The sequence below is a fragment of the Leptopilina heterotoma genome, unplaced genomic scaffold (assembly GCF_015476425.1).
Source record: "Leptopilina heterotoma isolate Lh14 unplaced genomic scaffold, ASM1547642v1 Lhet_39, whole genome shotgun sequence".
NCBI classification, from domain to species: Eukaryota; Metazoa; Arthropoda; class Insecta; order Hymenoptera; family Figitidae; genus Leptopilina; species Leptopilina heterotoma.
The window spans coordinates 695700-710723 of NW_025111058.1; the positions used below are offsets into that span (position 1 = coordinate 695700).

At 20.9% G+C, this 15024-nt stretch overlaps 1 protein-coding gene across 3 annotated transcripts in view; it reads right to left on the reverse strand.

Moving 5' to 3' along the window:
- The window catches only part of LOC122506031 (ceramide kinase), a 23827-nt gene continuing 8803 nt past the window's right edge, over nucleotides 1-15024 (reverse strand). For 2 of the 3 annotated variants that reach the window (XM_043617999.1, XM_043617998.1), the window contains exons 2-8: nucleotides 4691-4939; nucleotides 3878-4071; nucleotides 2494-2869; nucleotides 1784-1936; nucleotides 1318-1514; nucleotides 664-827; nucleotides 1-421 (exon numbers count right to left, since the gene is read on the reverse strand). In XM_043617999.1, the coding sequence (XP_043473934.1) occupies nucleotides 340-421; nucleotides 664-827; nucleotides 1318-1514; nucleotides 1784-1936; nucleotides 2494-2869; nucleotides 3878-4071; nucleotides 4691-4922 (1398 nt within the window). In that variant the 5' untranslated portion in view covers nucleotides 4923-4939 and the 3' untranslated portion in view covers nucleotides 1-339. Of the gene's footprint in view, nucleotides 422-663; nucleotides 828-1317; nucleotides 1515-1783; nucleotides 1937-2493; nucleotides 2870-3877; nucleotides 4072-4690; nucleotides 4940-12608; nucleotides 13101-15024 lie in introns of those variants that run through there. The other variant, XM_043617997.1, reaches the window with a different exon arrangement.

A 15024-nucleotide genomic window follows, 5' to 3' on the forward strand; every position in this document is an offset into this window, starting at 1 on the left:
TTCTTTTTAACATTTCTCGATAAGGAATTTTATTATACTTTTCACAAAAATAGCATATTTCTCGTAATTTCTTCTAATCTAATTTCCCTTTTTTCTCTATCACAAAAAATGCCTTTTCTTAGGCTAATAAAATATCTTTTTCCTCTTTTCTTCTTCTAGATTTCTAAAAATTAATTTTAAATACAAGAACGATTTCAAATTTTTTTTTCTTAGGAAATAAATATTTCTTTTCTCTCTTTTTCCTTTTTTTTAAATGCAAGACAATTGCAATTATTTCCTTTCGAGGAAAAGGAAAATAGTCTTTAGATTCGAAGAGTCATAAAAGAGAAACAAATTTTTTTAAACAGAACAGAAACAACTAGGCTCTTCTATCGATTCTGAACTTCTTCTTGTATAAACTTTTAATAGTTGGCAGTGTACCCTGTCGTGAAAGAAATATTTAAAATCAGATTTAAGAAAACGAAAATTATTAAATTAAAATACTTTTCATTCTACTAAATTTTTTATTCCACTAGAGAAATAGTATTAAAAAATAGTATAAAAAATAGTATAAAAAAATGAATAAATTATTGTTTATTAATTTAATAATTAAATAAATAAAAATGTACTTTCATTGGTTTTAATTCATCAGTTATTACTAAATAATTACTTTCTGATTATTACCTTATTTTAACATTTGGAACTTGAATAACTTCGCCATCGCAATTCCAAACGCTGAGACCAGAATTTAGTGAAATGCTATTTCCATTTTCAGAGTAACGTGAGCTAGGCATTGCCTTGAACGTGAATTCTCGAGCTCTATAGACCTCGACAAACGGTAAATCGTACTAGAAATAAAAGAGAACATAATAAGTTAGAGGAAATTTGTCTTTATGACTCAAATCTATTTTACCATTTAGAAGAAAATTATTACTCAGTAGATAGGAGCAAAAAATAATTTACGATCAATTTACACGCGTAAATATTACGACTCTTTTCAAATGAACGTGGATATTTAATTTAGAAAAAGGTATTAAATTTATAATTTATTAATAACAATAATAATAATTAAATTTTAATTTAATTTTAATTTTTTTTAATTTTTAAAAAGTCGAAAGGAAATTTTATTCCAATTTATTTAGGAATAAAATATTACTTAATTAATTATTAATATATTAATATTGATAAATAAGAATAAAGGACCTGTCCCGTGAATATTGAAATAAATAAATAAAAAAAAAGAATATTAATAAAAAAATGTCTTTTAGTGTAAATAAAAAATTGTGTTATCGGCGATTCGTTTTTTTTTACGTATTTTAAGTGAAATTATCAACATACCAAATTTTTAACTTTACTGCTGAGCCTGAGAATCATTCTGATATTGTTGATAAGAGATGTGTGTCTAATAATAATAACATCCACGCAACCATCACCTACATGACAGTGCGGGCTAAAACCCATTGGACTTCTGGAACAGGCACATGATAGATTCGCTCCATTTACCATGAAAAATTTTCCCCTCACTGTAAGCCACCCTAAAAATAAAAAAAAATTACTCTTATCTTCTTTACAGTTCATTAATAATTTGTCAGCAAAAAAAAGTCTATCAATCAATAAACGATTAATTTATCATAATAGTAAATTTCTAGTTTACTCTATAGATAAAAATTGATTTATTAAATAAATAAAAATTAAATCAATGAAAAAAGTATCAAGAATTGAATTTGATTTAGAAAGAATAGAATAAAAAAGAAAAAATGAATAGAAAAGAAAAATGAAATAGAAAATAATTTTTTCAACGCACTTGAAATTTCTTTATCGGGAATCTCTTGATTCATATGTTGAATGCATCGATTGCAATTTTGCAAGCACTTTGTGCTCGCTGCTGGATGACATGGATCCGATAAAAGTTCAATTTCTCCCTCGTATCCTTTATTCGCCACTATTTTCTTAAAGCCTGAAAAATAGAAATTCACTCAAAATATATCATAGATTTATATATAAAAAGAAGACTAAAAAATAAATTAATCTTACAAAATATAATTTAGTTTTCCCTTTAATTTTATTTTGTAAGATTTATTTTTTCTCCTTTTCGTCAATTTTCTAAATCGTTTATTCTCACTGAATTATGATTCCGAAGAATAAATAATTGAATTCTTCTCATAATTTTATTACAATTTCACAGAATAATTTAATTCATTCTGGGAATTTTATTAAAATATTGAGAATAATTAATTTATGAATTACGTTCAAATGAACGAAATATTTTTATAAATTACTGATTTCAATAAAAATGAAGAAATAATAATCAAAAATAAATAAAAAATATTTTATTCAAAAAATTTTATTTTAATTCAAAATTTAATTTCAAAAATTGAAAATAAAAAAATTTGAACGTTCAGAACTTTAGATTCATCTTGTATTAAAATAAAAATTATAAAAATTCATCTTACAAAAAAATTATACTTTAAAAGGAAAAAGATTTTTGTTATTTACTCAACGTGAAGTTTTTACCTGAATAATCGTATCTCTGCGGACCCATCCAGCGAAATTTTTCGCTATCTCGAATGACGTCACCTAAATATCCGTAACTAACAACACTAGCGTACAGCCTAAGCAGGGAATTATTACTGTGAACCGAGGAGATATCCAAACCAGCAGTGTCTCCAAAAATAATGTGAATTGCAGCGGTTTGCACGTCCGTGGTACCGTGTAAACTGTAGGCGACGGTATTCGTACTTCCACCGGGAATTACGCCAACTGGCATTTTTGGTACCGGTAAACTGGCATTCGCATCATTTGGATCTATTTCCTCATCCTTCGCTGCCCTCAGCACTAAACCATTAAAAACCTCCGCGAAAGTTCCATCTCCACCGATACAAATCACAGCCTAAAATTAATGAATGGAAAAAATTATAATTCAATATGCAGAAAAGTAATAAAATAAATATATTCGGACAAGTTGCTCCAATCTTTCGAAATCTGATTTTCTTTTGTTAGGCCTCGAAAATTAATGAATTGGATAATTATAATTAAATGCGAAAAAAAATAATAATAATAAAACAAATACTATATTCGGTCAAATTAATGAATTGAAAAATTAGAATTAAAAAAGCAGAAAAAATAATTAAATAAATACATATTCACTGTTTCGGAATCTAAATGGTTTTTTTATCAGGTCTAAAATTAATTAATTAAAAAATGTAATTAAATATGCAGAAAAATAATAAAATAAATACATATTCGGACAAGTTGCTCCACTGTTTCGAAATCTAAATGATTTCCTTATCAGGCCTAAAATGAATGAATCGAAAAATTATAATTAAATGCAGAAAAGTAATAAAATAAATAAATATTCAGACAAATTGCTTCAACCTTTTGAAATCAAAATGATTTCCTTATTAGGGAGTTTATCGAAATACAATAAATAATTTGAGAATTAACAAAAAGAATAAATACTGAAAATAATAGAAAAATAAATATAATAATTAATAGAAAAGAAAATTGAAAATTTAATAGAAAAATAAACAGAAAAATGAATACAAAAAGAAATGAAAAATTAATAGAAAAATAAATACAAAAAGAAATTAAAAAATTAATAAAAAAATGAATACAAAAATAAATTGAAAAATAGATAGAAAAATAAATACAAAGGTTAATTAAAAAGTAATTATAAAAATTAACAAAAACAATAATAAATTGAGAAGAAAAATATCCGTAAATAATGACAATTAAGAAGAAAAATATCCGTAAATAATGACAATTAAGAAGAAAGAATTAATTTGAAGAAAGAATTAATTTAAATTTTAAAATATCAAAACACAAAAACTACAGTGAATTTTGAATTAAAAAATAATAAAAAATACAAAAATTCAATGCTACAGTAAAAATTTCTCACATTAATATCATCCAAATTCGCCGTGAGAAGCGTGTCACGAATATGTCCAGCTTTTTCAGTGATTATCAATTTAATTTCAATTCCTGCTATCATCATTAAGGGTTGCACTTCTTTTTCCCAAATTTTTAATCCCTTTCTCTTGCCACCGAATGGATTAACAAAGACCATCATTTTTCTCGGTCTATAAGTGAAACCTGAAAATTAACAAAAAACAAGAATTAATAGTTGAAAAATTATCATTTTCCTATTTATTTGTAAATTTTTTGTAATTGTAATTATAAATATTATAAATATTGTAATAAAATATATAATACAAAATCCTAAAATTCTAAACCATCAAATAAAAGAAAATTATTACCTTTCCCTTTCAAATTAAAATTTCATTTCAACAATTTTGCGTCGAGTATAAAGAAAAAATTTTTGTTTCAAAATTTTTACTCCACCTTTTTGATTTTTATTGCAATTGGTAATTTTTCAAAACAGTTAAATTGCAAAATATATACGTTGAAAGATATTTACGTTAAAACATATTTACGTTAAAAAATATTTACGTTGAACAATATTTAAATTAAAAAAAATATTTACGTCAAAAAAATATCTTTATATTGAAAAGTATTCAAATTGAAAAATATTTGGAGAAAATATTTCGCTTAGTTGAAAGTTCGTAATTTTTTGGAGTATTATAATTTACTTTTATGTAATTGTAATTCAAAAATATTGTAAAAATAAAATGTAAAATTCATCCTAATTGTAATGTGATTGAAAAAAAATTCTTAAAAACGAAGTTTATAAAGAATGTTTCTTGTTACAAACCATTAAGATAATTTTGAATGGTTTTTACCCATGAGCCAATTTGTCTAGGATCAGAGTGGCTCATAGTGACACTGTGATGTCTCCATTTGCTTTTAGAAGCACAGGCTGCATAATGTAAAACAAAACTTGTCAAGGATAGACTTGGTGACGTGGATAATGAATCTTTTTTTTTCACATTATTCATTGTTGGAGTCCAGTCATCTCCATACGAGGCTGAAAGAACATCGGTCATCGGCAAGGTCCATCGTGCTGAAAAAAAAAATTCTTTTTACAAACTACTCATTTTTATTTTCTCTTCCTCGTTATTTTATCCCAAAAATTTAAAAAAATAATTGGGGATTTTTAATTTATAGAAATAATAAATAATTAATAATAATATTAATAAATTTAATAAAATTAATAAAAATTAATTCTTCATTTTAGAAGTAAATTTAATTCTAATTAATACAAAGCAAAAAAGAGATTCATATTCATTGATAAAAACAACTGAATAGTTTTTCCTTATTTTTGTTACTATTGCATATTATAAATGAAATATTCCTTTTGCAATTTTTTTTATTAAAATTTTGTTTTTAAAAGATTAAATTAAAATGATAAAAAAATTCTTTATTATTTTTATAAAAAGTAATAAAGAACTATTTTGCAAGAAAAATAAATAAATAGAACTAAAAAATTAAACAAAGAAATAAAACTGATTTACATTAAAAAAAATGTGACTCTTCTGCTGATAAATTTTTATTGCAGGAAATTTTTTGTAGAAAATTTTTTTATTGTCTTTAACAAAATTTTTATCATTGTCATTAAACTAAAAGAGAAAATTTGAACTCAAAGACTTTTTTTTTGTTAAAAATTTTGCATTTCCTTATGTACAAAATAATGGCGAAAATATTTTCTTACCGCAAAGAATTTTAATCAGAACACAAAATTTTTAATTTAAAAAGAAGAAAAAGTATTTTTTGTCTTTTTAATGAAAAATAAAGTGAAAACAATTTTTTCCATAAAGTGCAAAAAGAAGAAAGAACAAAGAAGATACTAAAATTTGTTAATTTGGAGTCAAAGTATTTATATATCGATTTATATTAAAATAAACTTAAAATACTTTGAAATAAATATTTTCTTAAAATATTTAAACAAAATATTTTTTTAGTTTCTATAGAAAATTTTTAAAAAAGAAAACGATTGCAAAATTTTTTTCTCAATTGTAACATAATAATAATCATATAAATAAAAATTGCAGAAATTTGCTTTCATAGAAAATATTTCAAAATAAAAAAAAAACGATTGCAATAATTTCCTTTTAATTGTAACATATGAATAAAAATTGCAGAAATCTGCTCATTGTGCATTTTAGAAAGTGAAAACGTTAAAATAAAAATTAAATACAAGGTTGTGTCATTTCGTATTTTGTAGCAAAATTAAAATAAAAATTCATAATTAAAATGACAAAAATTAAAAATCGTATTTTTTTTATATAAAAAGCAATCAGCTGTGGCTCGAAAATCATGCGCCTTGCACTTGCAAATATATGTTCATAATATACATCTAAAAATAGTCATTCATCAATAATCCTTTCCGGTAAAAAGTTTCTTCAAAATTTATAAACCAGAAATTATAATAAATTGTCTAATTCATTATATCCGTGTTGAGAAATATTTTCAGCAATCATAAATCAGCTATTTCAAATTAGTTAACAATTTAATAATATTTAAAAATAAATAAACTAAATTAAATAAAATTGATCAATAATATTTTTTTATTTATCTTAAATTTATTTACAGAAATAATTTTAACTGAGTATATTAAAAAATAAATAAATGAAAATGAAATTTGTTAATTATTTTTTAAATTATATATTATCTGTTAGTAAATATTATTAAATATATTTACTTAAATTTATTTCTATAAATAAATAATAAATAAAAAAAAAAAAACTTTTATTATTCTTTAATTTCTGAAAAAAATTTTGTCTCTTTAACGAAAAGTATAAAATTTTCTATTTTAATTATTAAAAATTGTATTTTCCTCTCAATGATTTTTTTTTCTATACAGAAAAAAAATCATTGAGAGAAAAATACAATTTTTAATAATTTAATATTTTATGTTACTTTATATTGCAGTGCAATTATATTGTGACTCTCAAGAGTCTTGAACTCCTGGAAAATAAAACTTATAAAAGTGAAAGGCCTTTATGCTTCAATGCGAATGCTGTGTAGGAAAGATTTTTTTTTCATTCAACTTTAATTCACTTTATAAAAATAATGTATAAAAATCCAATTAACGTATATATGTTAGTTATTGTAATCAGAAAATTCGTAACTAAACGATTTTTAATTAAACAAAAGAAAATAATAATAGCAAATAAAAAAAGGTATTTTAATACAATTTTTTTTTATTTTATTTTTCAAATTTTCCTTCTTTCTTTATTTTAACAATTTTTATCTTTTATTTACTTTAATAAATTTTGTCTTTGTTTATCCTAGTTTTTTTTAGATAAAGTAAATAAATAAAGATAAGAATAAAAATTATTTAATAATATTATAGAATATATTTAAAAAAAAACGAGGAAAAAAATTAATTTTTATTAATTTTCTTAAAATTATAATAATTATAATTTATCTTGAATAAGGAAATTTTATTTATTTATTGAAAATAAACGAGAAAAAAACCGTACTAGTTAGTTAGTAAAATAATTTTTAATTAGACAAAATAAAAAAGGAACTAAATAGAAAAAATATTTTAATAAATTTTATTTTTTTACCTAAAATTTTTTTTTCAGTTACTTTGATAAATTTTATTTTTTTACTTATTGCAACGATTAATTTATATTTTTTTATTAATTTTTATTTATTTATTTATTTAAAAATATTTATTTTTAAAAAATAAAAAATAAATCAAATGAAAAAGGGATTTTTTTTAAACAGAATCAATTGTCTTAAAATTTTTGACAAGAGATTTTGACCAGAAGATAAAAAATGATCGAAAGAACCTTCATGGAATAAATAAATAGTTTACTGCCGCGTTTAAGTATTGAATAAAATATAAAAAGAAAATGTACTTTGAATAATGAGAGGTTTCATATAAATTAGGCAATAATATACAATTCCTGTACTTTTTTGCTTGGGCACGTTATTTTTTTTACGACCTCCGAATTTCAAGGTTCGTGATTCACATTCAATAAGATTTTTATGTATAGTATTTTTCTTTTTGTGTATAGGAATTATTTCACTCTAAATTATACAATAATTTGTTTCTTTGTTTTATAATTAATTTTTTGAATAAAAAAATACTAAAAGAAATTATATTTTCCTCTTATTTAATTATTATTTCTACCCACTTAAATACTGCGCACTTTTATTGAACACAATTGACAATGTTCGTGTATAGTAATTATTTTTAGATTGACTTTTTTTTCGAAAGAAAGTAAAGAAAAGACAAATAATAAAAATTTTATATAAAACGGAATTTTTGCTTCATTCAATGGAAAAATGAACAAAATGCGTGTTCATTTATACGGACATTATATTATTGACATAAAACACTTAATCAATAACATGAACTAAAAAACAAAGTCATTAGTGTTCCTTTTTTCTAGTTCAAAAAAAAAAAAAAAGGAAAATTACAGACTAAATATTAGTGAAACTATATATTTACTGAATTAGTGAAATAAAAATTTTATAACATTTTTCTCTTTATTTAAATTTGATAAAAATATAGAATTATTTATCTATTCCTTTATCAATTATTTAATTCACTTATTAATTTTTTTTTTTATTTATTTATTGACAGAACAATAACTTTCAAATATTTTATAAAAAAACGTTATTTTTTAATTTTAATTTTTAAATTAAAAATATATTGTCAGTTTAAAAAGAAATTCTCAATAAAAATTTAGTAACAATTTATCATTTAATTCTTGCAATTAAATTCTTTACAAAATTAATATTGTATATTATTTAATTAATTACAATAAATTAAATTAACTATACAAAAGAAATCTCGTTTACTTATGTCAACAAATGAATAAATAATTATTATTTGAATTTTCACGGAATTATTCACGAAACAATTGTCAATCAATTGAATCATCAATAATTATTATTGTTCAAATAATTTTACGTATACGTTATTAAATATTTTGTCAGGATCAATTTAACGAGGCCTTACTAAATTTTTATATCAATAAATTTATTATTTATTTCGTTATATATTTATTCTTTTCTATAAATTACGAGGCAAACTGGACTCGTGAACTTGAAAGAATAAAATATCAAAATTTAAATTGTAAATTTATTTTATAGAACATTTCCTGGATGTTTCTATATAAATATATTTACTCAATATTATTTTTTAAAAAGGAAAGAAACAACTTAACTATAAAACAAGTTTTATTCGGGATTATAACAGGTTCATATATATACCTATACCTTTTTTTATATCATCTACGTATTAACGAAATACAAGGCCGGTCCAATCATTTTCATGAACACGCTAATAATATTTCATCTCAAATTTTCTTTTTCGTTTTGTTTTCTCAAATATTTCCTATCAATTAGTTTTTTAATTTAAAATTATATAAATTATTCTCTTTGTAAACAAGAAATTATTTTTGAAATTAAAAACAATAATAAGAAATAATTTTTTTTAATTTCAAAAATAAGTGGCCAACCAAAATAATATGTTTGAATTAAACATATTTTATAATTGAAGTAAAGATTAATTTTTATTGAATCAAAATTATTATTATTTCAAAGATAATTTTTGGTTGACTATAACAAAGACAATTGATTCAAAAATATTGTTTTCTCAGTGTATAAGTATATAATTCCGTATACAATAAGAAATAATATAAAAAAATAATATAGGTAATAATAATAATAAATTAGAGTAATTTGTTTATTTATTTTACAACTTCTGATTCTACAATCGAAATGGACCACAAAAGTGTTAATAATAATATTAATAAATAATTAATATTAGAAAATATAGGTAAATTTAATAATTAATATATTAATTATTAATTATAGGAAATAAAATTAACAAATAATTCAAAAAAATCTTTAAAGAAAAATAAAAAATTAATTCTTATTTAAATAATTTCAACAGTTTTTTAAACAATTAAAAATATATTTTAAATTATTGAACAAAATTTATTAAATTATATATTCTTTTTAGATTAATTTTATTCAATGAGAAAAAAATTAATGTCAAAAGAATAATTTAATAAATTTTGTTCAATAATTTAAAATTTATTATTATTATTATTATTATTATTATTATTATTACCATTGTTGTAAAAAATTATAATGGATTTTTTTTCTTTGCCAATTTGAATAATTTATTGCAAAAATTGCTTTTGACGCAAAATAATCAATTCTCGATCGTTACAAACAAAGTATAGTTGTTTTTCCCTAATCGAAGAAATTTATTGCAAAATTATTTAATAGATTTAAGAAAAAATTGATTATGCGTAATACACATATTAATAAATATTATTAATTGTTCAAGTACACAAACGCGTTTATTAATGCTGCATTTAGATTAGATAAGAATTCTGATGGTTTAGTCTCATTCATATAAATTTTAAAATCAGGTAAACTTAAGTTGCATTCGAAAATACAAAAAGAAAAAGGAAAATTAATAAAAAAATTTATATTATTAATAATATAATCATAACAACAATCGTTTTATTCTATAAAATTTATAAAATCGAAAATGACTTTTAATAATTTTGCGACATTGAGTGAAAATATTTTTAACATAACATAATAATAATAATTTTTATTATTTTATTATAAAATAAAATTGTTGATATAATTAAAAAATTAATATCAAAGAAACTAAATAGTTTGATAATAATAACGATAATAACAATTAATATTTATTGAGAACATTTTACAACATTTATAATTATTGAGAACTATTGTACACTGAAAAAAAAATTATTTGATTCAAATAAACGATTACTTGATTATTATCAATTAAATGTTATATGAACAAATAATTTCAGTATTTGAAGTAAATGCAATTTAATTGCATAAAAAAAAAAATTTTTCAAATTTCAATTAAAAATAACAATAATATAAATAGTAAAAAAAAGATTCTAAAAGTTATTTTTGTCTAGAAAATAAAAATACTATCCAACTTCTCGCACTCATCCTAATAATCCTATAAATAGTCAAAAAGAAAAAAAAGATTCTAATAGTTATTTTTGTCTAGAAAATAAATATACTATCCAACTTCTCGCACTCATCCCAATATATTATATAAAAAAAAAAATGTGAATTCACTTCCTTAATTTTTTTCGATATTTTTTTTTTAGCTTCAAAATTGATAAATGATTATTGGACTTGAGTATAATTTTCTCAAAACGTTTTATGGGTCATTGACCGAGTCTGTTAGCTTCCTTAAAATGTTTGCCGTTCTTTTGCAGACGTGTTAACCACTTTAGGCTCACGTTACAAGTATTTATTTTATAATAATTCTTGAATAATCGAGTGTATTAATCTGCAGAGAGAATACGGTTTATAAAACTGACGCACATTGATTATCATATGTATATAACATTATAACAAAAGGTCTAATTAGCTTATACCGTTTATTCTTCACAAGAGAAAAATTGCCAACGTCTTTTTTTATATTTTATAATTTCATTTATTAAACCCGTTTATAATTTAAATAAATAAGTATAAATAATATTCCACAATAAATATAATTGCTAGGTATAATAAAATTGTTATAACATTATAATTGTTATAACTATATTATTATCATATTATAATTATTATGACTATATTGTTATTATATTATAATTATCATAACTAGATTGTTATTATATTATAATTATTATAAATATATTGTTATTATATTATAATTATTATGACTATATTGTTATTATATTATAATTATCATAACTAGATTGTTATTATATTATAATTATTATAAATATATTGTTATTATATTATAATTATTATGACTATATTGTTATTATATTATAATTATCATAACTAGATTGTTATTATATTATATAATTATAATGTAATAATAATATAATACAATTAAAAATGCATTATCTGGAAAAAGTGCTTTCCAAGATGGGAAATTTTATTTTTTTTTTATATTTATATATACTTATTTATAACACATTCAAAGTAGAAAAACATGAAATGTGTTTAATATATTATAATAATTATTATTACTATTGTACTGTAATAAAAATAAGAATAGGTAAAAATAATAAATTGTAATGTAATAATAAATAATGTACGAAAGGCTCAGTCTCGTTATAATATTCTAAAAAAATAAATAAAAGAATAATAAATAATAAAAATTATTATTCAATAGTAAACAGATTGCACAGAAAAAGAATAATAATATAATAATTATTTAAGATCTTTATTATTTAAATTATATGTCTTTCTAGAAAAACGTATCTCAAGATAATAATTATTATTATAATTTAATAAAATATGTTGAATAAACAAACAATATTAAATTATTCTATAATTTAATTATTATACAATTTTATTTATTTCTTTATATTTATTTACTTTTTTGCATAGTATAAATAACTGTCTTATATTAAATTTTTCAAACTGAATTTACTCTGTTAAAGAAGAGATCTTTAAAGAAAATTGACTGTCAAAGGGAAAATTTCGTTTTCAATTTTCCATAATAACTAATATTGAAATGAAAAAAATTCTGAAACAAGTAAATATAAAGAAGAAAATAAGATTTCCTATTCTTAGAAAACATTTTTCCCAGGTAATAATTTCAACTCTCTTGGATAATAAAAAGAAAACAGAAAAAAAAGACATTCAACAATGACGACCCAGTAACCGATTTATTTTGACCTACATGCGCTCTTCCCGATTGTCATATATACATACACACCATATATAATTTCAAATAATAAACTCACTGTAAGGTGGTCGTTCTGTTTCCCAAATAAGTGTACCCTGATGAAAATAAACACGACATCTCTTTTTTTTAATGACAAATGTATTTAATAGCACTGTTTGCGAGCACTGATCACCAGCCTCAAGTATTTTACCCTTGTTCTCCATTTTATTAATTAGAAAAATTAAACAAAAAAAAAAAAAATACTACATCGAACAAAGAAAAAAAAAAAAAAAAATCACGATTTTAAAAATTTAAAAACAAATACTTGTCACACGTCATTATGACGTTCATTATGATGATAATCCATCACCATATGACTTTGTTTTGGTGGTATTATTTTTCCTTGTTTAGTATTTGTAAATAAAGGATATTATTTTTTTAAAAAAATAAATTTTGCTTGAACATCGCTCGAATGGTATGAGCCGACTGAACTGGAGAACTCTCCTGTATCAAGTCGGAAGTCCATACCAATATTCGCGTTTTCAACCTCGACGTACGATGTATTTGTGTGTATTATACTCAACACACCACCGACGCCGGCGTCGAAGTTCAGTTTATTCCCCTCTCTTTCTCTCTTTCTCTTCTATATATATGCATTCGAATTTCGATCCCACTATTTTCTTATAATATTAAAATTTTATTAAAGTTTTCAGGTATTGTATGTTATAGATATTTGTCTATATGTATGAAAGTTGTGATAAGAGATTAAATCAATGAAACATATATAATTGCACTTGAAACTTATCAATATTATGTAACGTCATATTTCGCATGAAAGGTAAAAATATTTTTTTTGCGTAAAGGAATATGAGTGCATTTATAAACCGGTTTTGTGTGTATGCAGGTACAAATTTTCAATATTGAGTTAAAAATAGAAGATTTTTTTTTAAAATTCTTATAATATTGGAGAACAAGAAATGAATATTCTATAAGATTTGAAGAAGAATATTTGCATATTCTAATATTTAGGTGGAATATTTCTTGGAAATTGAAATTTAAGTAATTTAAGGACAGAATAAAAATTTATAAATTTTAGTATTTAATTATTTTATTTTCAAAAGGTAGAAAATATTAGTAGTAGTAAAGTAGGAATATTTAAGTGGAATATTCCTTTTGTAATATTTTTTAATAATATTCAAAAGAAAGATATCTTTGTAACATAAAAAAGTATAATAATTCTTTCGATAATAATATTCAAGAGAAATATTCTTTTAATATCAACATAAAAGTGGAATATCCTTTTATAATATTCAAGTGCGGAGTATTTCATAAATATTAATATTTGAGTGGAATATTCCCTTAATATAATATTTAAGTAGAATATCCTTTTGATATTATAATATTTAAGAGAGAAATTCCTTTGATATTAATATAAAAGTGTAATATCTCTTGGTCTTTAATAATACATATTATATTGAAATATTCCCTTGATAGTATAATATTTAAATGGAATATTCTCTTGATAGTGTAATATTTAAATGGAATATTTCTTTGAGATATTAATATTCAAATGGAATATTCCTTTGATATTAATATTCAAATAGAATATTTTTATAATATTAATTTTTAAGTGAGATATTACTTTAATTTTAAAATTGCATTGAAATATTCTATCTGTTATTTATAGAAATATTCAAGTACAGAATATTCCTCTCCAATTATATAATATTTATCATAATTAATATTTAAGTGGAATATTCTTTCGGGATGAATATTAAAGCAAACTAATTTTTCAAGAATAATATTCACAAAGAAATAATTTTAAAAAGAATTAATATTAACATTCGATTGGAATGTCTCATTAATATTAATATCGAAGAGAAATATTCCATTTACATTTAATATAAAAGTGATGAAAATTTTATTTTTAGAGAATATTTCTGTAATATTACAGTAAAATATTTCATTATGCAGAATGTTCCTTAAATATTATTTATAATAATTAATATTTAAATGCAATATTCGTTTAAAATAAATATTTAAGAAAAATAATATTTTAAGTGTATAATATTCAAAAGAAATAATTCAAAAATAAAATTAATATTAATAAAAAAGTGGAATATTTCCTTAATATTAATATTTCTCTTGAATATTGTAATATTAAAGAGATATTCCACTTCATAAATATTAATATTAAAGAGAAATATTTCTTTGTATATGTATACAAAAGTGAAAATATTATTTTGAGAGTAATATTCAAAAAGAAATAATTCCAAAAAATGATATTAATATTCAATTGGAATATCCCTTTAATATTAATATTCGTAAGAAATATTCCATTGATAAATTATTTAAAAAATGGAATACTCCCTTTATAGTATAATATTCAAGAGAAGTATTCTTTCAGTATAAATATTTCAACAATATTGAAAAATAAAATATTCAATAAAATAATTCTAAGAGTAATATTTCAAATAAGATATTAATATTTCAGT